Source organism: Procambarus clarkii, chromosome 18, assembly GCF_040958095.1.
Source record: "Procambarus clarkii isolate CNS0578487 chromosome 18, FALCON_Pclarkii_2.0, whole genome shotgun sequence".
Classification (NCBI taxonomy): Eukaryota; Metazoa; Arthropoda; class Malacostraca; order Decapoda; family Cambaridae; genus Procambarus; species Procambarus clarkii.
Genome location: NC_091167.1, coordinates 18312891 through 18339926, shown reverse-complemented (window position 1 = coordinate 18339926; position 27036 = coordinate 18312891). Strand labels below are relative to the sequence as shown.

The 27036-nt window shown below is 49.2% G+C and overlaps 1 protein-coding gene across 3 annotated transcripts in view; it reads right to left on the bottom strand.

Annotated features, from left to right (window-relative positions):
• Positions 1 to 27036, bottom strand: part of LOC123754522 (uncharacterized) — a 188604-nt gene that overhangs the window by 6670 nt on the left and 154898 nt on the right. For all 3 annotated transcript variants that reach the window (XM_045736997.2, XM_069326310.1, XM_069326311.1), the window contains exons 2-7: positions 20017 to 21351; positions 19273 to 19560; positions 14551 to 14741; positions 9297 to 10644; positions 6124 to 6322; positions 905 to 1047 (exon numbers count right to left, since the gene is read on the bottom strand). In XM_045736997.2, the coding sequence (XP_045592953.2) occupies positions 905 to 1047; positions 6124 to 6322; positions 9297 to 10644; positions 14551 to 14741; positions 19273 to 19560; positions 20017 to 21345 (3498 nt within the window). In that variant the 5' untranslated portion in view covers positions 21346 to 21351. The remainder of the gene's footprint in view (positions 1 to 904; positions 1048 to 6123; positions 6323 to 9296; positions 10645 to 14550; positions 14742 to 19272; positions 19561 to 20016; positions 21352 to 27036) is intronic.

The following is a 27036-nucleotide window of genomic DNA, read 5'->3' as shown; positions in this document are numbered from 1 at the left end:
GCAAGATGGACTCTAGTGCCTGTCTTGAAGAGTGTATCAGGTTCTGGAACAGCAAAATGGACTTTAGTGCCTGTCTTGAAGAGTGTATCAGGTTCTGGAACAGCAAGATGGACTTTAGTGCCTGTCTTGAAGAGTGTATCAGGTTCTGGGACAGCAAGACAGGAACACTTTGAGAATGTGTAGCAAGTCAGGGAATGTGTTGTGTATGAGTCTGGTCTTCTGGACCTCTCAGTGTAAGTCCTGGACTCATAATGCCACCATAACTTTCTGTCTATATTTCTGACATTTTAGTTGTCTCTGGAAACTCCTTGCGTGTGTAGAGATACGAACCTGTATCATCCAGGAATACTGATTTCTGCCTCTAAACATATTAATTTACGTTACTGTGGGGCTGGTCACGACTATCACTCTAGCTTCATCGTTTTCACTCGTGTTTCATTCACTCTGAGTTCATTTACTTGTGTGTGTGTTGAGGACAAATCCCAGTGTTGAGTGACTCACTCATCCACCTAACTCTTCACTCTTCCACCTTCTGTTTTTCACTCTATCTGCTCTATAGCCTATCTGTTAACTTCCTTATATCTCTCCCTTTTCACGTTCCCTGTCAGTGACCTTCTACCTGTCAGTGACCTCCTACCTGTCAGTGACCTCCTACCTGTCAGTGACCTACCTGTTAGTGACCTCCTACCTGTCAGTGACCTCCTACCTGTCAGTGACCTTCTACCTGTCAGTGACCTTCTACCTGTCAGTGACCTTCTACCTGTCAGTGACCTCCTACCTGTCAGTGACCTCCTACCTGTCAGTGACCTCCTACCTGTCAGTGACCTTCTACCTGTCAGTGACCTCCTACCTGTCAGTGACCTCCTACCTGTCAGTGACCTTCTACCTGTCAGTGACCTCCTACCTGTCCAATGTAGGCGTCCCGGCTGTTCTTAGAGGCGTTGCTCTTCATCTGGACCTGGCCGGTGTGCATGTCGGAGGGTGTCAGAGCCAGTTTGGTCATGAACAGTCGACTCTGGTCCATCAGCTTGGCCTTGTTCATGGAGACTGCAAGAGTGAACAGCGTCAGGCGTAGTGAGACATTATGTAAGCATACGTACTAAGACATTACGTGAGCATGCGTAGTGAGACATTACGTGAGCATGCGTAGTGAGACATTACGTGAGCATACGTACTAAGACATTACGTGAGCATGCGTACTAAGACATTACGTGAGCATGCGTAGTGAGACATTACGTGAGCATACGTACTAAGACATTACGTGAGCATACATACTAAGACATTACGTGAGCATGCGTAGTGAGACATTACGTGAGCATACGTACTAAGACATTACGTGAGCATGCGTACTAAGACATTACGTAAGCATACGTACTAAGACATTACGTGAGCATACGTACTAAGACATTACGTGAGCATGCGTACTAAGACATTACGTGAGCATGCGTACTAAGACATTACGTGAGCATACGTACTAAGACATTACGTGAGCATGCGTACTAAGACATTACGTAAGCATGCGTACTAAGACATTACGTGAGCATGCGTACTAAGACATTACGTGAGCATACGTACTAAGACATTACGTGAGCATACGTAGTGAGACATTACGTGAGCATGCGTACTAAGACATTACGTGAGCATACGTAGTGAGACATTACGAGAGCATGCGTAGTGAGACATTACGAGAGCATGCGTAGTGAGACATTACGAGAGCATGCATAGTGAGACATTACGAGAGCATGCATAGTGAGACATTACGAGAGCATGCGTAGTGAGACATTATGAGAGCATGCGTAGTGAGACATTATGAGAGCATGCGTAGTGAGACATTACGAGAGCATGCGTAGTGAGACATTACGTGAGCATGCGTAGTGAGACATTACGTGAGCATACGTACTAAGACATTACGTGAGCATGCGTAGTGAGACATTATGTGAGCATGCGTAGTGAGACATTATGTGAGCATGCGTAGTGAGACATTACGTGAGCATGCGTAGTGAGACATTACGTGAGCATGCGTAGTGAGACATTACGTGAGCATGCGTAGTGAGACATTACGAGAGCATGCGTAGTGAGACATTACGAGAGCATGCGTAGTGAGACATTACGTGAGCATGTGTAGTGAGACATTACGTGAGCATGCGTAGTGAGACATTACGTGAGCATGCGTAGTGAGACATTACGAGAGCATGCGTAGTGAGACATTATGTGAGCATGCGTAGTGAGACATTACGAGAGCATGCGTAGTGAGACATTATGTGAGCATGCATAGTGAGACATTACGTGAGCATGCGTAGTGAGACATTACGTGAGCATGCGTAGTGAGACATTACGTGAGCATGCGTAGTGAGACATTACGAGAGCATGCGTAGTGAGACATTACGAGAGCATGCGTAGTGAGACATTACGTGAGCATGTGTAGTGAGACATTACGTGAGCATGCGTAGTGAGACATTACGTGAGCATGCGTAGTGAGACATTACGAGAGCATGCGTAGTGAGACATTATGTGAGCATGCGTAGTGAGACATTACGTGAGCATGCGTAGTGAGACATTACGTGAGCATGCGTAGTGAGACATTACGTGAGCATGCGTAGTGAGACATTACGTGAGCATGCGTAGTGAGACATTACGAGAGCATGCGTAGTGAGACATTACGTGAGCATACGTACTAAGACATTACGTGAGCATGCGTAGTAAGACATTACGTGAGCATACGTACTAAGACATTACGTGAGCATACGTACTAAGACATTACGTGAGCATGCGTAGTGAGACATTACGAGAGCATGCGTAGTGAGACATTACGAGAGCATGCGTAGTGAGACATTACGAGAGCATGCGTAGTGAGACATTACGAGAGCATGCGTAGTGAGACATTACGAGAGCATGCGTAGTGAGACATTACGAGAGCATGCATAGTGAGACATTACGAGAGCATGCGTAGTGAGACATTACGAGAGCATGCGTAGTGAGACATTACGTGAGCATACGTACTAAGACATTACGTGAGCATGCGTAGTGAGACATTACGAGAGCATGCGTAGTGAGACATTACGAGAGCATGCGTAGTGAGACATTACGAGAGCATGCGCAGTAAGACAAGTCATACAGGTTCTACATAACACGCGCCACTTCACGACCGTTAGCAGACACAAGGCAACTATCAAGGGGAAAGCGCCAAGCCATGACGTCTATATGGCACTGGGAAGGGGTCAAGATAAGGATTTGGGATGGGACGGAGGGAAAGGAATGGTGCCCAACCACTTGGACGGTTGGGGATTGAACACCGACCTGCATGAAGCGAGACCGTCGCTCTTCCGTCGAGCTCAAGTGATTGGGCTAGCTGAACAGAATCAATCGAGCCCATCCTCCTTAAGATAGTATCTAGAGCAACTATTGGCTCGAACGTACAAAAAATGGACTGTTTACGGCGACAAAGTTAACGTTTTGTACTATTCAGTTTGTCAAGGGCAGCAAACCAGAGGGAATAACGTTCTAGGCCTGGTGCAGTACATATATCTATACTATAAGAACAAATGTCTGTCTGTCCAAGGATGGAGGCCAGACGCTACGGGATAGCCTCACCCAAATTTGTTGGGAGCGGTGTGGGGTGTGGGACGGACATAGGCTGGTTCCTGTTAGCTCAAATTAAATGCTGTATGAAACACAGCGTGTAATCCAACACCCTGAGTGAGTGATGTGCCCGAAACGCTGTGCGTACTAGTGGCTTCAGGTATTGTATGTACAAGAGCTCTATCTATAAATCCAACATTATGTTCGTAAATTAACTATGTATGTATTTTTCCTGAATAAAAATGTATTTATTTATTTATATATTTTCATGAAGTCTAAAATGAATCCGGGATGACATGAGGAATAAGTCCACAGAGTTTGAGGTCACTGTCAACTTACACCTCAAAAAGTCTGCTCTTCAAGCAATCGAAAACTTCTCCTGGAAGATCGACAGCAAGAACCTCATACTTCCAAATTATAAATGACCTAATTGCTGCACAGAGTAAAGGGTCTCGAATCTTCTTTCTATGGATACCTTCACACACAAATATAACCCATCATAATGAGACAGACATTGCAGCCAAATTAGCGTGTAACATAGATGAAGTTGAATTAGATCTAGGTATCCCTATCTCTGCTGTCAAAACTGTATTGGTCCAAACACTCAGGTCTGATAGGAGAGAAGTTACTGACTCCCAACGACCTGAAAGCACCAGTACAAAAGCTGTGATTTGTTCAGATCTGAAACCTAGGTTTATGGGCAGCACAAAACGTCCACCAGACTGTGCGACACAGTGGTTGCCAGGATCAGGTTGGGTTACCGTTACCTGTGGCAGGTGGCTTCCGTTATCTGTGGCAGGTGGCTTCCGTTACCTGTGGCAGGTGGCTACCGTTACCCGTGGCAGGTGGCTTCCGTTACCTGTGGCAGGTGGCTACCGTTACCTGTGGCAGGTGGCTACCGTTACCTGTGGCAGGTGGCTACCGTTACCTGTGGCAGATGGCTATACCGTTACCTGTGGCAGGTGGCTACAGGTGGCGGATCTCCCAATCCTGAACACTCCAGGTGCAAACTCTGTGAGCAGGAACTGCGGCATGATCTCCCACACTACATCACCGAATGCCCAGGTATTAGACCATTCAGACCCGTTGGTATGAGGTACCTGGAGCTTTGCAATTACTTTATTCACTCTCGTGTTCTTGAATATATCCTCATAGTGTACCCAAAATTTGCCAGTGCAGACTGCTGAACATATGGCGCTGAACGACCAACCATCCTGCGAGATGGATACTTTAGCATCACGTAGCTAGTTCTTGACACACACTGTACTCCCCTTCATATAGTCTAGGGCAGCTAGTTCTTGACACACACTGTACTCCCCTTCATATAGTCTAGGGCAGCTAGTTCTTGACACACACTGTACTCCCCTTCATATAGTCTAGGGCAGCTAGTTCTTGACACACACTGTACTCCCCTTCATATAGTCTAGGGCAGCTAGTTCTTGACACACACTGTACTCCCCTTCATATAGTCTAGGGCAGCTAGTTCTTGACACACACTGTACTCCCCTTCATATAGTCTAGGGCAGCTAGTTCTTGACACACACTGTACTCCCCTTCATATAGTCTAGGGCAGCTAGTTCTTGACACACACTGTACTCCCCTTCATATAGTCTAGGGCAGCTAGTTCTTGACACACACAGTACTCCCCTTCATATAGTCTAGGGCAGCTAGTTCTTGACACACACTGTACTCCCCTTCATATAGTCTAGGGCAGCTAGTTCTTGACACACACTGTACTCCCCTTCATATAGTCTAGGGCAGCTAGTTCTTGACACACACTGTACTCCCCTTCATATAGTCTAGGGCAGCTAGTTCTTGACACACACAGTACTCCCCCTTCATATAGTCTAGGGCAGCTAGTTCTTGACACACACAGTACTCCCCTTCATATAGTCTAGGGCAGCTAGTTCTTGACACACACTGTACTCCCCCTTCATATAGTCTAGGGCAGCTAGTTCTTGACACACACAGTACTCCCCTTCATATAGTCTAGGGCAGCTAGTTCTTGACACACACAGTACTCCCCTTCATATAGTCTAGGGCAGCTGCACAAATGCATATATATACCTAAATGTGTTAATAAAAAAATAAAAAATAAAATAAAAATCCTCCGCTTATTCGCGTAAATTCTTCATAATACATTTTCTGAGAGGAGAAGTGAGAGAAGAACTAAGGGGATGAAGGAGAGGTGATGAAGTTGGAGGAAAGGGAAGGAAGGAAGGAAAGGAGGGACGAAGAGGGGTCAAGGTAAACAAATAAGGGTGGAATAAGGGCTGGGAGTAGAGAGACTACCCCGGGCACCACCGGGTAACACCCCTTCCCTCCCCCCTAGAACACCATATTAGTCCTAGCTCAACTTGGACAAGTTAGGCTTCCTTCTTTAGCTAATTTTCCATTTTCTATGTTTGCCATTTGGGTATACTAAATAATAGAAAACTTGAACATTTCAGGGTTTACCAGTCCATTTGTGTTCGTGTGAGCACCGTCCACATCGGAGGGTGGACTGATATATTAACACAAACCACGTCTCCACGACCGACTTACTACACAGCTTATGGAGATTCTTATTATGCTTGAGCAGGTCCACCAGGCTGTCGAACCCCGCGGCGCCGTGGACCAGTCCCGTCAGCTGCAGCTCCGACAGGTTGGGCGCACAGCGGCTCAGTCTCTTGCACAGGACCGACAGGTCGTCGTCCAGCATCTCCATGTCCAGCCGCAGGATCTCCAGCCCCTCCATGGCCTTCTGCAGGAGACAGGAGGGTGAGGGAGGTGCTGCTCAAGCGCTCGAGGGGGGTGTTTGAGAGGCAGGGAATGACAGCAAGTTAGAGAGGGAGAATGAGTGTGAGGGAGTGGGCCTCGGGGGTTCTTGAGACTAGGGAAAAGAAGGTGATTCAAAGGCTGAGATGAGTGATTTTATAGCAAGTGCTTACACCGTCCTAGATTGGTACATCTGGCAGCACAGTGTTTATATATCATCAAGTTATCTGAGAGAACACAAGAGTCAAGGTAGACATAGTTAAAGGTGGATTTCATTGTTACCGAGATCCTCGGCGCCAGAGCCTTCGCTCACCGCTACATTTACCAACACAAAACTTCGATTCCCTTTGCAAAGAAGAGAAAAGTGGCGCATCGATAAAGTTAATCAAACTCGACTAAATTTTAACTTTAAACCTATCGTAGCGTCATCTAATCTAACGCAACCTATCCTAATCTAATCTAATGTAGCCTTGTCTAACCTAACCTAACCTAACGTAGCCCAGCCTGTAGTCCTTGAGCAGGTCTACAGTTAAGGCTAATGCTGTAATTAACAGTAAGATTCCTCAAGGGGCTTGACAGCTGAGTGGACAGCGCTCAGGATTCGTAGTCCTGAGGTACCGGGTTCGATTCCCGGTGGAGGCGGAAACAAATGGGTAGTCTCTTTCACCCTGATGCCCCTTTTACCTAGCAGTAAATAGGTACCGGGGAGTTAAACAGAAGCTACAGGCTACTTCCCGGGGATATGTAAGGAGGCCTGGTCGAGGACCGGGCCGCGGGGACGCTAAGCCAAGAAATCATCTTAAGAAAACCTCAAGATAAGAAGCACTTACGCAACCACTAACGAAACCTGTACATCTTTCCTCAATCATGGCGGCTTTGTTTACATTTGTTTCACAAGTTATGAACTGCAAAACACTATACGAGGTTGTTTATAACATTATAACTTTGGGTTGTGAAGTTCCACGCTCATCAACTGTTTATTAAATGTAAACAAAGCCGTTATGATGTACAGGTTTCGTAAATGGTTGATGAACGCTGGCCCAGAGGGTGATGACCCTATCGTACAGACCCAAGGTGGTCAAGGATACCAAATATCCATTAAACCCGAGACTCGTACAAACCACTCTGGAATATTTACAAATTATTCGTAAGGCCAAGCAAAGAAATCCGTGTCCAAGGATATCCGTGTCCAAGGATATCCATGTCCTACACACTACACCAGACCAGCTTAATAAAGATAGCAACACACACTCAACAGATATGCAATATAGTCTTGGATCGAGAATGTCAATGCAAATAGTCTGAGGAAACAGGTTTTGCGAGACTTGCAGGGTCATCTTGACGGACACAAGCGCTCTGGGAGACACCAAAGAAAATGGTTAAGCAATGGGAGACTCTCTCATCTAGACCTGCTGCCACTGTGTGTGTGTGGACAGTCACGTGGGCTCTGTTATGCTAGTTTGGGTGGATGATGACTGCTAGATGCTTGTGTGTGTGTGTGTGTGTTGATGACCAAACTACACACCAGAGAATGGCGAAACGACGTTGTTTCGGTCCGTCCTGGACCGCAGTCGACTTGATAATGGTCCAAAACGGACCGAAACGTCGTCGTCTGTTCATCCTCTACTGTGTGATGTTGGTCATTACTTCAGCCATGTTGTTGCGACATCGTCTGTGAATGTGTGTGTTCCTTTTGTGTAAAGATATATATGAAATACTTTGTGTAGTTATTATGTATCCCCGCAGTGACCTTATGTATCCCCCCAGTGACCTTATGTATCCCCCCAGTGACCTTATGTATCCCCGCAGTGACCTTATGTATCCCCCAGTGACCTTATGTATCCCCCCAGTGACCTTATGTATCCCCCCAGTGACCTTATGTATCCCCGCAGTGACCTTATGTATCCCCCAGTGACCTTATGTATCCCCGCAGTGACCTTATGTATCCCCGCAGTGACCTTATGTATCCCCCAGTGACCTTATGTATCCCCCCAGTGACCTTATGTATCCCCGCAGTGACCTTATGTATCCCCCCAGTGACCTTATGTATCCCCGCAGTGACCTTATGTATCCCCGCAGTGACCTTATGTATCCCCCAGTGACCTTATGTATCCCCCCAGTGACCTTATGTATCCCCCCAGTGACCTTATGTATCCCCGCAGTGACCTTATGTATCCCCCCAGTGACCTTATGTATCCCCCCAGTGACCTTATGTATCCCCCAGTGACCTTATGTATCCCCCCAGTGACCTTATGTATCCCCCCAGTGACCTTATGTATCCCCCAGTGACCTTATGTCCCCCCAGTGACCTTATGTATCCCCCAGTGACCTTATGTATCCCCCCAGTGACCTTATGTATCCCCCAGTGACCTTATGTATCCCCGCAGTGACCTTATGTATCCCCCCAGTGACCTTATGTATCCCCCCAGTGACCTTATGTATCCCCCAGTGACCTTATGTATCCCCCCAGTGACCTTATGTATCCCCCCAGTGACCTTATGTATCCCCCCAGTGACCTTATGTCCCCCCAGTGACCTTATGTATCCCCCAGTGACCTTATGTATCCCCCCAGTGACCTTATGTATCCCCCCAGTGACCTTATGCATCCCCCAGTGACCTTATGTATCCCCCAGTGACCTTATGTATCCCCCCAGTGACCTTATGTATCCCCCCAGTGACCTTATGTATCCCCCCAGTGACCTTATGTATCCCCAGTGACCTTATGTATCCCCCCAGTGACCTTATGTATCCCCCAGTGACCTTATGTATCCCCAGTGACCTTATGTCCCCCCAGTGACCTTATGTATCCCCCCAGTGACCTTATGTCCCCCCCAGTGACCTTATGTATCCCCCCAGTGACCTTGGCGGTTATGGACACAGGTCTTCCACCTACACACAATGGCGGGGGAGGCGGCGTGACCTCCAGGACTCGGTCATACACAAACACACGTTCCTCTTACCTTCTCCATGTGGCATGTCGCACCTTCAATGGCCTTCCTAAGGTGGGTGGAAACCTTCATCTTGAGTTCCTTGATCTCGAGCTCGCGGAGGTTCTCCTTAACCAGTATACCTTGCAGGTGGGAGAAAAAGAGTTCGATCTTCTCGTCGGAGAACGGCTCTCCATCTTGCGTGGCTCTTATGCTGATTTTAGTGATGCTTGTGTTGGACCTGAGGGCGCTGAAGAAGGCGGCGTAGAGCTGGGGCGTCGCCTCGTTGAAGGAGCTCTCCTGGTCTGGGTTCGTGCTCTTAATCCGCCACACAATCTCCAACGAATTGAGTTTCTTGAAATTTTGAGCGAGGATGGAGCTCCAGCCCTCGAAGTCGACTTCGCTGGTGTAGACGATGGCATTGCGGCGGTCCAGAAGCTTGGCCACGGCGCGACAGTTTTCTCTGGTGGGTTCCGTCTCCCGCAGTAGCATCAGTAGCTCCTGGTCCTTCATCTGCAGGAACACCTGGTGCTTCCTGCCGTCAAGGGCCAGGTGGGCCTTCTTGCCCAGGATGCCCACCACGAACTTGAGGACGTGCTCGTGGCGGTACACCTTGGAGAACTCTCGACACTCGCGACAGTCACTCCTGTCCCTCTCTATGTGGCTGGCCATGTACAGACCCGCCAGGTACTCCAGGAAGATCTTGTGAACCGGTTTGTAGAACTTTTTGTAACCGAGAACGTCATTTTCACTATCGTTAGACAAGAATCCTAAATGTAATAATTTTGAGTAGTTCTCAATGCCCTTAATCTCTTTCTCGCTAAAGCGCGTCTTTTCCGTCTTTAACGCTTGCAAACACAGCTTCCCGAAGCTGAGAAACAGTTCCTCATACTCGGCGGGGAAGTCTTCAGTGTTCTCATCCACATTTCCACCTTTCTTATTCCACTTGATGAGACACAACATAATTTTGAACATCATATCCGTGAGCTTCTCCGGGAGCTTGGCCACCCCGTCTGAGCCATACAACATACACAACAGCACGCAAAACAGCGGACGCTTCGCCAGCTTCCTGTACTTATAATCCTTCTCTATAATCCTCTTGAGGTTCCGGCCACACTCCTCCTCGTTCACCAGCTTGAAGTACTTAGTCACGAACTCAAACATCTGCGCCTCGCTGAAGCCCTTAACGATGGTCCTCTGGGCAATGGTCTTCAGGACGTCTGGACGCGCCGTCACCACCACCTTGCTGTTCTGGAAGTCGCGGTTACTCAACAGCTTCTGGACCTCTCCGGCGTCCGCTCTCTCCAGCTCGTCGTAGCCGTCGAGGATGAAGAGGACCTGCTCCTCGTGCTTCTTGCAGTACTCCCACACCTGCTTCAGCCTGTAACGTCAACAGCTTGAGAATTAAGGACACAGCAGAAGACCTATAGCCCCATGTGAGGCAGGTCCTATAGCCCCATGTGAGGCAGGTCCTATAGCCCCATGTGAGGCAGGTCCTATAGCCCCATGTGAGGCAGGTCCTATAGCCCCATGTGAGGCAGGTCCTATAGCCCCATGTGAGGCAGGTCCTATAGCCCCATGTGAGGCAGGTCCTATAGCCCCATGTGAGGCAGGTCCTATAGCCCCATGTGAGGCAGGTCCTATAGCCCAATGTGAGGCAGGTCCTATAGCCCCATGTGAGGCAGGTCCTATAGCCCCATGTGAGGCAGGTCCTATAGCCCCATGTGAGGCAGGTCCTATAGCCCCATGTGAGGCAGGTCCTATAGCCCCATGTGAGACAGGTCCTATAGCCCCATGTGAGACAGGTCCTATAGCCCCATGTGGGGCAGGTCCTATAGCCCCATGTGAGGCAGGTCCTATAGCCCCATATAAAGCAGGTCCTATAGCCCCATGTGAGGCAGGTCCTATAGCCCCATGTGAGGCAGGTCCTATAGCCCCATGTGAGGCAGATCCTATAGCCCCATGTGAGGCAGGTCCTATAGCCCCATGTGAGGCAGGTCCTATAGCCCCATGTGAGGCAGGTCCTATAGCCCCATGTGAGGCAGGTCCTATAGCCCCATGTGAGGCAGGTCCTATAGCCCCATGTGAGACAGGTCCTATAGCCCCATGTGAGACAGGTCCTATAGCCCCATGTGAGGCAGGTCCTATAGCCCCATGTGAGGCAGGTCCTATAGCCCCATGTGAGGCAGGTCCTATAGCCCCATGTGAGGCAGGTCCTATAGCCCCATGTGAGACAGGTCCTATAGCCCCATGTGAGACAGGTCCTATAGCCCCATGTGAGGCAGGTCCTATAGCCCCATGTGAGACAGCTCCTATTTACATTCGCTGAAAGTCAGGGCCTCAGGTAAATCATACAGTAATTTACATAAAGTAACATTGAACACCCACACTCAAATTTCCATTTGCACAGTCATTAATGGTCCTAAAAATTTCATATATGAACATTAGGCGATAGTTTAAGATACTTTAAGATAAACTAAGATATATTGTCATACACTTTGGTCATTACTGTAGCATGCAGGCACCGCGAAGTATTGAAGCTACTCAGTGTTCAACTTTTATTTTGGTTCATATTGTAAGACAAAGATAGTTAGAAGAAGGAACAACTATTGGTATTGAATGTGTGGGCGTTCAATGTGTGGGCGTTCAGTGTGTGGGCGTTCAATGTGTGGGCGTTCAGTGTGTGGGCGTTCAATGTGTGGGCGTTCAATGTGTGGGCGTTCAATGTGTGGGCGTTCAATGTGTGGGCGTTCAATGTGTGGGCGTTCAATGTGTGGGCGTTCAATGTGTGGGCGTTCAATGTGTGGGCGTTCAATGTGTGGGCGTTCAATGTGTGGGCGTTCAATGTGTGGGCGTTCAGTGTGTGGGCGTTCAATGTGTGGGCGTTCAATGTGTGGGCGTTCAATGTGTGGGCGTTCAATGTGTGGGCGTTCAATGTGTGGGCGTTCAATGTGTGGGCGTTCAATGTGTGGGCGTTCAGTGTGTGGGCGTTCAATGTGTGGGCGTTCAATGTGTGGGCGTTCAATGTGTGGGCGTTCAGTGTGTGTGGGCGTTCAATGTGTGGGCGTTCAATGTGTGGGCGTTCAATGTGTGGGCGTTCAATGTGTGGGCGTTCAATGTGTGGGCGTTCAATGTGTGGGCGTTCAATGTGTGGGCGTTCAATGTGTGGGCGTTCAATGTGCGGGCGTTCAATGTGTGGGCGTTCAATGTGTGGGCGTTCAATGTGTGGGCGTTCAGTGTGTGGGCGTTCAGTGTGTGGGCGTTCAATGTGTGGGCGTTCAATGTGTGGGCGTTCAATGTGTGGGCGTTCAGTGTGTGGGCGTTCAATGTGTGGGTGTTCAGTGTGTGGGCGTTCAATGTGTGGGCGTTCAATGTGTGGGCGTTCAATGTGTGGGCGTTCAGTGTGTGGGCGTTCAGTGTGTGGGCGTTCAATGTGCACACGAACATGTGCACACTGTGGGCGTTCAGTGTGTGGGCGTTCAGTGTGTGGGCGTTCAATGTGTGGGCGTTCAGTGTGTGGGCGTTCAATGTGTGGGCGTTCAGTGTGTGGGCGTTCAATGTGTGGGCGTTCAGTGTGTGGGCGTTCAATGTGTGGGCGTTCAGTGTGTGGGCGTTCAATGTGTGGGCGTTCAATGTGTGGGCGTTAAATGTGTGGGCGTTCAGTGTGTGGGCGTTCAGTGTGTGGGCGTTCAGTGTGTGGGCGTTCACTATGCAAGAACAAAGTGTGTAAGAACTTAGTTCGTGTGCGTTCAGTGTGTGCAAGCGGTGATGTGTGCACACATCATCAGTGTGAAAATGATGTGTGGAGGAGTTCAGTGTGTGTACTCACCTAATTGTGCTTGCGGGGGTTTAGCTCTGGCTCTTTGGTCCCGCCTCTCAACTGTCAATCAATTGTTTTTACTACTACTATATATTTTTCCCCCCCACTCTCCACCCCCCCCACCCCCCAGGAAGCAGCCCGTGACAGCCGACTAACTCCCAGGTACCTATTTTACTGCTAGGTAACTGGGGCATCAGGGTGATAGAAACTCTGCCCATTGTTTCTCGCCGGCGCCCGGAATCGAACCCGGGACCACGGGATCACGTGTCCAGCGTGCTGTCCGCTCAGCCACCGGTCCCCTGAAATCCTGTGGATTTCACACACACACACAGGGGTCTCGTAGCTGAGAGGAAAGCGTGCGGGACTCGTAATCCTGTGGCCCGGGTTCGATTTCCGGCGCCGGCAGAGACAAATGAGCAGAGTTTCTTTCACCCTGATGCCCCTGTTACCTAGTAATAAATAAGTATCTGGGAATTAGACAGCTGCCACGGGCTGCTTCCTGGGGTGTGTGTGTGGGCGTGGAAACAAAAAATTAGTTAGTAATACTTGATTGACAGTTGAGAGGCGGGCCGAACACAACTAGGTGAACACACACACACACACACACACACACACACACACACACACACACACACACACACACACACACACACACACCACACACACACACACACACACACACACACACACACACACACACCACACACACACACACACACACACACACACACACACACACACACACACACACACCACACACACACACACACACACACACACACACACACACACACACACACACACACACACACACACACACACACACACACACACACACACACACACACACACACCCACACACACACACACACACACACACACACACACACACACACCACACACACACACACACACACACACACACACACACACACACACACACACACACACACACACACCACACACACACACACACACACACACACACACACACACACACTCACACACACACACACACACACACACACACACACACACACACACACACACACACACACACACCCACACACACACACACACACACACACACACACACCCACACACACACACACACACACACACACACACACACACACACACACTCACACACACACACACACACACACACACACACACACACACACACACACACACACACACACACACACACACACACACACACACACACACACACACACACTCACACACACACACACCCACACACACACACACACACACACACACACACACACACACACACACACTCACACACACACACACACACACACACACACACACACACACACACACACACACACACACACACACACACACACACACACACCAATACAGACAGATAGCCACATATATATACACACAAAGAGGCAAAAAATAATAACAAAAAAACCCTCCAGAAGCAGAACTTACTTGTCCTCAAAGTGAGACGGGAGGAGCTCCTCCTTGACGTACTGCTCCAAGCTGCCCTTGAAGTCCCGCAGGAAGATCAGGAACACGAACTTGAACTCCTGAAGGCTGATCTTCTTGGCCCAGTCAATGGCCAGCTTGAGGGCCAGGAGCGTCTTCCCCATCCCCGGCTCCCCCTCCACCAGGAACCGCGTCTGAGGGACCAGAAGTATGTGTAACAACCCGTCCTCTTAAAAATAACGTCACTTTTGGCTGGTATGCGCGGCGCTATGGCCAAATTTGGACGTAATTTGAAATGAAATCGACTCACAAAAGTGACGTTCTGTTCCGTTTTCTGTTTGAGTCGTCCGGCGTACGCGCAGAGGTTAGAAGAGGACTCTTTAAATTAACGTTTTTCATAACGTTTTGAAACTTTATGAGAATTTTCTGCCCACCTAACCTATCAGAGGACCCTTAACTTACTGTTGTTGAACAAAAATATCGCAAATTTATTTTCATTTTTTTTTTCATTTTCATATTACGTCCAAATTCGGCCATACGGGTAAACGGCCAAAAGCGACGTTCTTTTTAAGAGGACAGGTTGCTGGGTCACCGTCTTACACGACGAGGTCACGCACTTGGGGGTCAATAACCGTGACCTCTCTACTTGACCTTTGTGGGTCACGTAATACACTTGTTTCTTATGATTATCTTGAGAGGTTATCTTGAGATGATTTCGGGGCTTTAGTGTCCCCGCGGCCCGGTCCTCGACAAGGCCTCCACCCCCAGGAAGTAGCCCGTGACAGCTGACTAACACCCAGGTACCTATTTTACTGCTAGGTAACAGGGGGCATAGGGTGAAAGAAACTCTGCCCATTGTTTCTCGCCGGCGCCCGGGATCGAACCCGGGACCACAGGATCACAAGTCCAGCGTGCTGTCCGCTCGGCCGACCGGCTCCCTCTAAGATTGGCTTAAGTCATCAAGGGCTTCAGTATTCCCTAACGAAACCAGTACATCTTTGCTAAATCATGACGGCTTAGCTTTGCCTGAATTTACCTGAAGGGGGGCACTCATACCAGTGGCTTCGACGAGCATAGAAAAGCCGGCGGCTTGTCGAACGTTCCCCTTAGATTGTATTTATTAATGTCAATGTGTCCTAGAGCGTTACCAGGTAGTTCATAACAGTAACAACCTTGTGGGTTGTTAACTGTCCAAGTTCCTAAACCGTTTAATAACTACAGACTTGGTCGCCATTATTGAGGAAAGATGTACAGGTTTCGGACATGCAAACGCTTAGCCAGTCGTGCTGGGCCGCTACTCTCAAGGGGTCACTATTGTATAGCCATCTCTGTCTTCATACGTACAATAATGAACTGTTCGCAGCCTCAGAATTTCACGTTTTGTGTTACTGAATGACCCCTAAATTACCTTTGATTGAATAAGAAATGTAATTATTGAACCTAATCTAACCTAACCTAGCCTAACCTAGCCTAGCCTAGCCTAACCTAGCCTAACCTAGCCTAACCTAACCTAGCCTAGCCTAACCTAACCTAACCTAGCCTAACCTAACCTAGCCTAGCCTAACCTAGCCTAACCTAACCCAGCCTATCCTAACCTAACCTAGCCTAACCTAACCTAGCCTAGCCTAACCTAACCTAGCCTAGCCTAACCTAACCTAACCTAACCCAGCCTAGCCTAACCTAGCCTAACCTAACCCAGCCTAACCTAACCTAACCTAGCCTAACCTAACCTAGCCTAACCTAACCTAGCCAAGCCTAATCTAGCCTAACCTAACCTAACCCAACCTAACCTAACCTAGCCTAACCTAGCCTAACCTAACCTAACCTAACCTAACCTAGCCTAGCCTAACCTAACCTAGCCTAGCCTAACCTAGCCTAACCTAACCTAACCTAGCCTAGCCTAACCTAGCCTAACCTAGCCTAACCTAACCTAACCTAGCCTAGCCTAACCTAGCCTAACCTAGCCTAACCTAACCTAACCTAGCCTAACCTAACCTAGCCTAACATAGCCTAACCTAACCTAACCTAGCCTAACCTAACCTAGCCTAACCTAGACTAACCTAACCTAGCCTAACCTAACCTAACTTAACCTAGCCTAACCTAGCCTAACCTAACCTAGGCTAACCTAACCTAACCTAGCCTAGCCTAACCTAACCTAACCTAGCCTAACCTAACCTAACCTAGCCTAACCTAACCTAGCCTAACCTAACCTAACCTAGCCAAACCTAACCTAACCTAGCCTAGCCTAGCCTAGCCTAACCTAGCCTAACCTAGCCTAGCCTAACCTAACCTAGCCTAGCCTAGCCTAACCTAGCCTAACCTAACCTAGCCTAACCTAACCTAGCCTAACCTAGCCTAACCTAACCTAGCCTAACCTAACCTAGCCTAACCTAACCTAACCTAGCCTAGCCTAACCTAGCCTAACCTAACCTAACCTAGCCTAACCTAACCTAGCCTAACCTAACCTAGCCTAACCTAGCCTAACCTAACCTAACCTAGCCTAACCTAACCTAACCTAGCCTAACCTAACCTAGCCTAACCTAACCTAACCTAACCTAGCCTAAACTAACCTAACCTAGCCTAAACTAACCTAACCTAACCTAGCCTAACCTAACCTAGCCTAACCTAACCTAACCTAACCTAGCCTAACCTAGCCTAACCTAGCCTAACCTAGCCTAGCCTAACCTAACCTAACCTAGCCTAACCTAACCTAGCCTAACCTAGCCTAACCTAACCTAACCTAGCCTAACCTAACCTAACCTAACCTAGCCTAACCTAGCCTAACCTAACCTAACCTAGCCTAACCTAACCTAGCCTAACCTAGCCTAACCTAACCTAACCTAGCCTAACCTAACCTAACCTAACCTAGCCTAACCTAACCTAGCCTAACCTAACCTAGCCTAACATAACCTAGCCTAACCTAACCTAACCTAACCTAGCCTAAACTAACCTAACCTAACCTAGCCTAACCTAACCTAACCTAACCTAACCTAGCCTAACCTAGCCTAACCTAACCTAGCCTAACCTAACCTAGCCTAAACTAACCTAACCTAACCTTGCCTAGCCTAACCTAACCTAGCCTAAACTAACCTAACCTAACCTAGCCTAACCTAACCTAGCCTAACCTAGCCTAAACTAACCTAACCTAACCTAACCTAGCCTAACCTAGCCTAACCTAGCCTAACTTAACCTAACCTAGCCTAACCTAACCTAGCCTAACCTAGCCTAACCTAACCTAACCTAGCCTAACCTAACCTAACCTAACCTAGCCTAACCTAACCTAGCCTAACCTAACCTAGCCTAACATAACCTAGCCTAACCTAACCTAACCTAACCTAGCCTAAACTAACCTAACCTAACCTAGCCTAACCTAACCTAACCTAGCCTAACCTAACCTAACCTAACCTAACCTAGCCTAGCCTAACCTAACCTAACCTAACCTAACCTAACCTAGCCTAACCTAACCTAACCTAACCTAACCTAACCTAACCTAACCTAACCTAACCTAACCTAGCCTAACCTAACCTAACCTAACCTAGCCTAGCCTAGCCAAACCTAACCTACCTTTCCTCCTCCGTGTCAACTTATGTCTTGCTATTATTAAAACCTTAATGAATATACTTTAAACTGCTGATATCTGCCATGTATAAACTTCAAGAAAGTTCCTTCTGTTTATTTACTTAAATTTACTATCTACTGTTGTGTTGAAATTTCTGCTGCTTCATTCAACATGTAATTATTGTCATTCTTTTTAATTGTTTCTACTTCAGTTAGTTTCAAGCCTTAGTTCTTAGGTTTATTTTTTACACATTATTAGCTCTTGGGCCCCGCCTTTTAGATTTAGAGTAATATTTACTCTAGAGTATTTAGAGTATTTTAGATTTTAGATGAGTATGAGTATTTTAGAATCTTTTAGATTCCTTTCTAGCCAATCTATTTTTGCGATATTCTATCTACTACATATATTTTTCACACATACACACACACACACACACACACACACACACACACACACACCCTTAGGGGGCCTCGTAGCCTGGTGGATAGCGCGCAGGACTCGTAATTCTGTGGCGCGGGTTCGATTCCCGCACGAGGCAGAAACAAATGGGCAAAGTTTCTTTCACCCTAAGTGCCCCTGTTACCTAGCAGTAAATAGGTACCTGGGAGTTAGTCAGCTATCACGGGCTGCTTCCTGGGGTGTGTGTGTGGTGTGGAAAAAAAAAAAAAAGTAGTTAGTAAACAGTTGATTGACAGTTGAGAGGCGGGCCGAAAGAGCAAAGCTCAACCCCCGCAAAAACACAACTAGTAAACACACACACACACACAGGAAGCAGCCCATAGCAGCTTTAACTCCCAGGTACCTAATTTTTTGCTAGGTGAACAGTGCATCAGGGTGAAAGAAACTGTGCCCATTTGTTTTCTGCCTGGGCCGGGAATCGAATCCAGGCCATTAAGACTACGACCCCTAAGCCCTGTTCACTCGGCCGCGAGACTCTCACAAGCTGTGTGAGTGTGAGTGTGAGTGTGAGTGTGTGTGTGAGTGTGAGTGTGAGTGTGAGTGTGTGTGTGTGTGTGTGTGTGTGTGTGTGTGTGTGTGTGTGTGTGTGTGTGTGTGTGTGTGTGTGTGTGTGTGTGTGTGTGTGTGCGCGTGTGTGAGTGTGAGTATGAGTATGAGTATGAGTGTAAGTGTAAGTGTAAGTGTGAGTGTGTGCCTGGCAGCCTCACCTCCTCCTCATGAACCAAGTCCCTCACGAGGTTGACACACTGACTGGTCTGTCGTCCCTGCTTGTCGACGGCCAGGATGCGTGACTCGGTGTAGAACTCCGTCATGGGGATGACCTGATGACCCTTGAGCCAGGGCAGGAACGACGTCTTCGTCTGACGGATGTAGACCGTCGACAGCTTGTCACGCACCTCCGCCAGCAGCGACTCCAGCTTGTCTTGACTCTCATGACTGGTCGTGGTTGGGGCGGTGCTAGCCAGGTGCGGCGGGGAGGTGGCGACAAGCGGGTGCTGTCAGGGAGTAGTAGTGAGAGCAATCAGAAACGACATGAAAAGTTTTTGACACGGTAACAATGGCGTAACAATCGCCTTGAACAGCCTGATTAGTATTTAAGGGTCGTAATAGACCGCTCACCACTACAGTGCATCATGAGGGAAGGGAAGGGAACTATCAGGGATAAAGTGCCAAGCCATCACGACTATATAGCACTAGGCAGGGGGTCAGGATAAGGATTTGGGATGGGACGGGGGGAAAGGAATGGTACCCAACCACTTATGGACGGTCGGGGATTGAACGCCGACCTGCATGAAGCGAGACCGTCGCTCTACCGTCCACCCAAAGTGGTTGGACGCATCATGGGAGATGCGCATCATCACGCATCATCATCATCTTTGGTGTAGCCAGAGCATGCAGGAGATAATGAGGATATAATGAGTACTGGATGACAACAAAGTGATGAACCTGACCTCTTTGCAGCTGGGATTATTGTATATAATTTGAGTGCCGATGACGACGCTGCCGTCGCCGGCGATAGTGAAGGTGCCGAGGGGCGTCTGTGGGGTGGGTGGGGGGTTGAGGAGGGGTTGTTGGGTCAGCACCCGCACCCCAGGCCGCCCCCCCACCACCGGGGGCGTCAACGTCTTCTCCGGCGCTGACTGTGTCTGCAGCAGCGGGCTGTGTTGACGGTGGTCCGCCTGCAACTGTTGCACGGCCGGGGCCACCAGGTTGACCTTGAGCGTCCCGGGGCCTTTCTTAGGGGACTTTTCCACCCACAGTTGGTCCAAGGCGTCGCCTGGCGTCGGCGTCACGTCCACACCGGGTATCGGACTTGGCATCGGGCCGTAAACAGGTCCGATGTGCACTTGGGAACTTTCTTTAAGGTTAAATGTGGCGCCATGCAGGTTGTATTGACTGTGATCGAGGCATTCCAGCTCGTCCGTGTAATATTCCTCCTGGAACAGTTGTGTGTCGGAGAGGCGGGTGTCGTCACCCCAGGTCGACGCCGGGAGCAAGCAGGGATCCTCCAGGAGGCTCCTCTGATCCTCCAGGCGGCTCCTCTGATCCTCCAGGGGGCTCCTCTGATCCTCCAGGCGGCTCCTCTGATCCTCCAGGCGGCTCGTCTGATCCTCCAGGCGGCTCCTCTGATCCTCCAGGGGGCTCCTCTGATCCTCCAGGGGGCTCCTCTGATCCTCCAGGCGGCTCGTCTGATCCTCCAGGCGGCTCCTCTGGTGTTCAGGGAGGGAAACCTCGCTATCAGAGGCCTCGCTCGTCGAGCTCTCAAAGGAGGAAGTTACGAGAGTCTCTTCACTGGTTACACTGACGGAGGCGCCGCCGGCACCCGCCTCCAGCCCTTCCACTACCCTTCCCTCCCGCGCCCCGGCCTCACCCTCCCATACCGTCCCTTCAACGCTGGAAGACATTGAGGGAAAACTGGCGCCGCTGCTGGGGTAACTCTGGTATTTTTCTCCCGCCTGCAGCACTGGTAGGCGCCGCGCCGACCCGTCGCCGTGATAATCTTCCACACCATTGGTGCAGAAATTCTCCGTCACGAAATTAAATCCTGTCACCCCATTACAGGTGACACCGACACCACCGTTGCCCCACCTGAGGTCCCTGTCGGCGTGGCAGCCGAGGGGGTTCTGGGCACGTCCTGACGTAGGGGCACTACACCTGTCATACCCGGGGCAGGTGTGGAGTCTGGGTATGGCGGGGCAGCCGTTCATCTGCTGGGGAGGCTTCAGGTGTGGCGAGGGGCCCCCAGCGGCGGTAACTTCCACTGTCTCTCCGGGCATCATGCTCTCCTGCGGGGGACATACAACACATTAGCATCCTTATGTGTGTGTTTGTCAGCTGTGGCTGCGTGGGGGCGTCTGTGTGTCCCGTGTGTGTGTGTGAGTCATGTGTGTGTGTGTCCCGTGTGTGTGTGAGTCATGTGTGTGTGTGTATGCACCAGAGTACACTGGTACACTCTCACATCTCCTCACTAACACCATCTAACAATTCCAAAGTTCACAGAAGTAATTAATTCCTCAATCACGAGGCGTTAATAGTTCTAACCTGACGTAGGCCAGAGGTCGTTCCTATCAACACCAGACGCTATACCTTGACGTCCCCTGGAGGTCGTACGTCCCTTCAGGAGGCGTCTACCTTGACGTCCCCTGGAGGTCGTACACAGCTTCAGGAGGCGTCTACCTTGACGTCCCCTGGAGGTCGTACGTCCCTTCAGGAGGCGTCTACCTTGACGTCCCCTGGAGGTCGTACACAGCTTCAGGAGACGTCTACCTTGACGTCCCCTGGAGGTCGTACGTCCCTTCAGGAGGCGTCTACCTTGACGTCCCCTGGAGGTCGTACACAGCTTCAGGAGGCGTCTACCTTGACGTCCCCTGGAGGTCGTACGTCCCTTCAGGAGGCGTCTACCTTGACGTCCCCTGGAGGTCGTACGTCCCTTCAGGAGGCGTTTACCTTGACGTCCCCTGGAGGTCGTACACAGCTTCAGGAGGCGTCTATCTTGACGTCCCCTGGAGGTCGTACGTCCCTTCAGGAGGCGTCTACCTTGACGTCCCCTGGAGGTCGTACACAGCTTCAGGAGGCGTGTCACGTGCGTGGGGTGACGCAAGACTGTAGCATCTTACTCAAGGCCACGAGCTCTGAGCTGTGTGTGTGTGTGTGTGTGTGTGTGTGTGTGTGTGTGTGTGTGTGTGTGTGTGTGTGTGTGTGTGTGTGTGTGTGTGTGTGTGTGTGTGTGTGTGTGTGTGTGTGTGTGTGTGTGTGTGTGTGTGTGTGTGTGTGTGTGTGTGTGTGTGTGTGTGTGTGTGTGTGTGTGTGTGTGTGTGTGTGTGTGTGTGTGTGTGTGTGTGTGTGTGTGTGTGTGTGTGTGTGTGTGTGTGTGTGTGTGTGTGTGTGTGTGTGTGTGTGTGTGTGTGTGTGTGTGTGTGTGTGTGTGTGTGTGTGTGTGTGTGTGTGTGTGTGTGTGTGTGTGTGTGTGTGTGTGTGTGTGTGTGTGTGTGTGTGTGTGTGTGTGTGTGTGTGTGTGTGTGTGTGTGTGTGTGTGTGTGTGTGTGTGTGTGTGTGTGTGTGTGTGTGTGTGTGTGTGTGTGTGTGTGTGTGTGTGTGTGTGTGTGTGTGTGTGTGTGTGTGTGTGTGTGTGTGTGTGTGTGTGTGTGTGTGTGTGTGTGTGTGTGTGTGTGTGTGTGTGTGTGTGTGTGTGTGTGTGTGTGTGTGTGTGTGTGTGTGTGTGTGTGTGTGTGTGTGTGTGTGTGTGTGTGTGTGTGTGTGTGTGTGTGTGTGTGTGTGTGTGTGTGTGTGTGTGTGTGTGTGTGTGTGTGTGTGTGTGTGTGTGTGTGTGTGTGTGTGTGTGTGTGTGTGTATACCGTGTCTGGACCTTGCGTCAACCAGCCCCATACCATAACACACTGGTCTATCACCCTAACACACACAATTTTCTTGGATTGTCGGAAAGCCTTTGACACAGTACCGCATAAGAGGCTGGTACATAAGCTGGAGAGACAGGCAGGTGTAGCTGGTAAGGTGCTCCAGTGGATAAGGGAGTACCTAAGCAATAGGAAGCAGAGAGTTACGGTGAGGGGTGAGACCTCCGATTGGCGTGAAGTCACCAGTGGAGTCCCACGGGGCTCTGTACTCGGTCCTATCTTGTTTCTGATATATGTAAATGATCTCCCGGAGGGTAAAGATTCATTTTTCTCAATGTTTGCGGACGATGCCAAAATTATGAGAAGGATTAAGACAGAGGAGAACTGCTTGAGGCTTCAAGAAGACCTAGACAAGCTAAAGGAATGGTCAAACAAATGGTTGTTAGAGTTTAACCCAAGCAAATGTAATGTAATAAAGATAAGTGTAGGGAGCAGGAGGCCAGATACAAGGTATCATCTGGGAGATGAAATACTTCAAGAGTCAGAGAAAGAAAAAGACTTGGGAGTTGATATCACGCCAGACCTGTCTCCTGCAGCACATATCAAGAGGATAACATCAGCGGCATATGCCAGGCTGGCCAACATACGAACGGCATTCAGAAACTTGTGTAAAGAATCATTCAGAACTTTGTATACCACATATGTCAGACCAATCCTGGAGTATGCAGCCCCAGCATGGAGTCCATATCTAGTCAAGCATAAGACTAAACTGGAAAAGGTTGAAAGGTTTGCCACCAGACTAGTACCCGAGGTGAGAGGTATGAGCTACGAGGAGAGACTACGGGAATTAAACCTCACTTCGCTGGAAGACAGAAGAGTTAGGGGGGACATGATCACCACATTCAAGATTCTCAAGGGAATTGATAGGGTAGATAAAGACAGTCTATTTAACACACGGGGCACACGCACAAGGGGACACAGGTGGAAACTGAGTGCCCAAATGAGCCACAGAGATATTAGAAAGAACTTTTTTAGTGTCAGAGTGGTTGACAAATGGAATGCATTAGGAAGTGATGTGGTGGAGGCTGACTCCATACATAGTTTCAAGTGTAGATATGATAGAGCCCAATAGGCTTAGGAACCTGTACACCTGTTGATTGACGGTTGAGAGGCGGGACCAAAGAGCCAGAGCTCAACCCCCGCAAGCACAACTAGGTGAGTACACAGATCTATCACCCTAACACACACACTGATCTATCATCCTAATACACACACTGGTCTATCACCCTAACACACACACTGATCTATCACCCTAACACACACACTGATCTATCACCCTAACACACACACTGATCTATCACCCTAACACACATACACTGGACTATCACCCTAACACACACACTGGTCTATCACCCTAACACACATACACTGGTCTATCACCCTAACACACACACTGATCTATCACCCTAACACACACACTGGACTATCACCCTAACACACACACTGGTCTATCACCCTAACACACATACACTGGACTATCACCCTAACACACACACTGGTCTATCACCCTAACACACACACACTGGTCTATCACCCTAACACACACACTGATCTATCACCCTAACACACATACACTGGTTTATCACCCTAACACACACACTGATCTATCACCCTAACACACACACTGGACTATCACCCTAACACACACACACAGGTCTATCACCCTAACACACATACACTGGACTATCACCCTAACACACACACTGGTCTATCACCCTAACACACACACACTGGTCTATCACCCTAACACACACACTGATCTATCACCCTAACACACATACACTGGTTTATCACCCTAACACACACACACTGGACTATCACCCTAACACACACACTGATCTATCACCCTAACACACACACTGATCTATCACCCTAACACACACACTGATCTATCACCCTAACACACACACTGATCTATCACCCTAACACACATACACTGATCTATCACCCTAACACACACACTGATCTATCACCCTAACACACACACTGGTCTATCACCCTAACACACACACTGATCTATCACCCTAACACACACACTGGTCTATCACCCTAACACACACACTGATCTATCACCCTAACACACACACTGGTCTATCACCCTAACACACACACTGATCTATCACCCTAACACACACACTGATCTATCACCCTAACACACACACTGATCTATCACCCTAACACACACACTGATCTATCACCCTAACACACACACACACACACACACACACACACACACACACACACACACACACACACACACACACACACACACACACATACACACACACACACACATACACCATACAACACACACACACACACATACACCATACAACACACACACACACACACACACACACACACACACACACATACACCATACAACACACACACACACACACACACATACACCATACAACACACACACACACACACATACACCATACAACACACACACACACACACATACACCATACAACACACACACACACACACACACACACACACACACACACACACACACACACACACACACACACACACACACACACACACACACACCATACAACACACACACACACACACACACACACACACACACACACACACACACCATACAACACACACACAAATATTAGGTATCACAAAAAACAAACAAATCGAGAACGTTTAAAAATGGACGGGTTTTGTTTATGTGATGTAATTGCCATGGCGTCAATTAGACAGGTCTGTCAACCACTTCCTGCTGTCATTAAGGCTCGGACAGCAGGCTCAACAATGACGCTGGTTATCTAAGATCGAACTATAGCTCTTGAAACCTGACTTTTCGGCCAGCCGTCGTCTAATCAAGTGAAAGCTGTTATGATACCCGTCAATTTCGAGGACGCCGGTCGCCGGCGTCCTCGGTCGGCCGAAGCCGGTCGGCCGAGCGGACAGCACACTGGACTTGTGATCCTGTGGTCCTGGGTTCGATCCCAGGCGCCGGCGAGAAACAATGGGCAGAGTTTCTTTCACCCTATGCCCCTGTTACCTAGCAGTAAAATAGGTACCTGGGTGTTAGTCAGCTGTCACGGGCTGCTTCCTGGGGGTGGAGGCCTGGTCGAGGACCGGGCCGCGGGGACACTGAAAGCCTCGAAATCATCTCAAGATAACCTCAAGATAACGCCGCTGATGTTATCCAGTTGACGTGTACCGTCTGGTTCAGGGGTCTGTAGTGGAGGGAGGTTAGGTTCCTTACAGTGAGCGTAAGGCTCTTCAGGACTCACAAACACAGCCCTCCTTGGCATCACGTTGCACTTACTGGTGTTGAGTTCCAGTAGCCATTTCCCGGAGCGTCTCTGAAGCATGGCTAGGAGTTCACAATGTGTTGAAAGGCATATTGGACATGTGGAACGGGGAGAGGTTGACGGGAAAGGACAGGTAGGGATGGAGAAAAGGGCGGAAGGGATTGATTGATTGATTGATAAAGATTAAGCCACCTAAAAGGTGGCACGGGCATGAATAGCCTGTAAGTGGCGGCCCTTTTGAGCCATTACCAGTATCAAGAGCTGATACTGGAGATCTATGGAGGTGCGACTGCACCCTGCGTGACGGGAGATGTCTCCCGTGGCGGAAGGGATAGGTTGATCGTCTTATCTATGAGAAGGCAGAGCTTGAGGGAAAGAGAGGTGGGGGAGGGGGGTTGAGAGGAAACAGAGAGGGTGAGGGGGAAGGGAAAGATTGAGAAGGGAAGGAAGAGGAGGAAAGAACAGGAAAGGAGAGTGGCTGGGAGGTGCATGCTCCTATACATATGTATATATATATACTCTACATGTGTGTGTGTGTTCTTGCATGCAATATCGTGGTGATGGTCGCTCAGGGAAGTGATTGCAAGTCCCCCCTCCCCTTCCCTCTCCCGTCCTCCCACCTGTCCTCCCTCCCATGCTGTGGGAGGGGTGTGGGAGACGGGGTACCATGTGTCAACACCCACACGATTTGACGATTGTATGGACAAAGGGATTTGGTAAGATGCAGAAACGACTAGGCCGGGAGGTGGAATATTGGAGAACTTTTAGT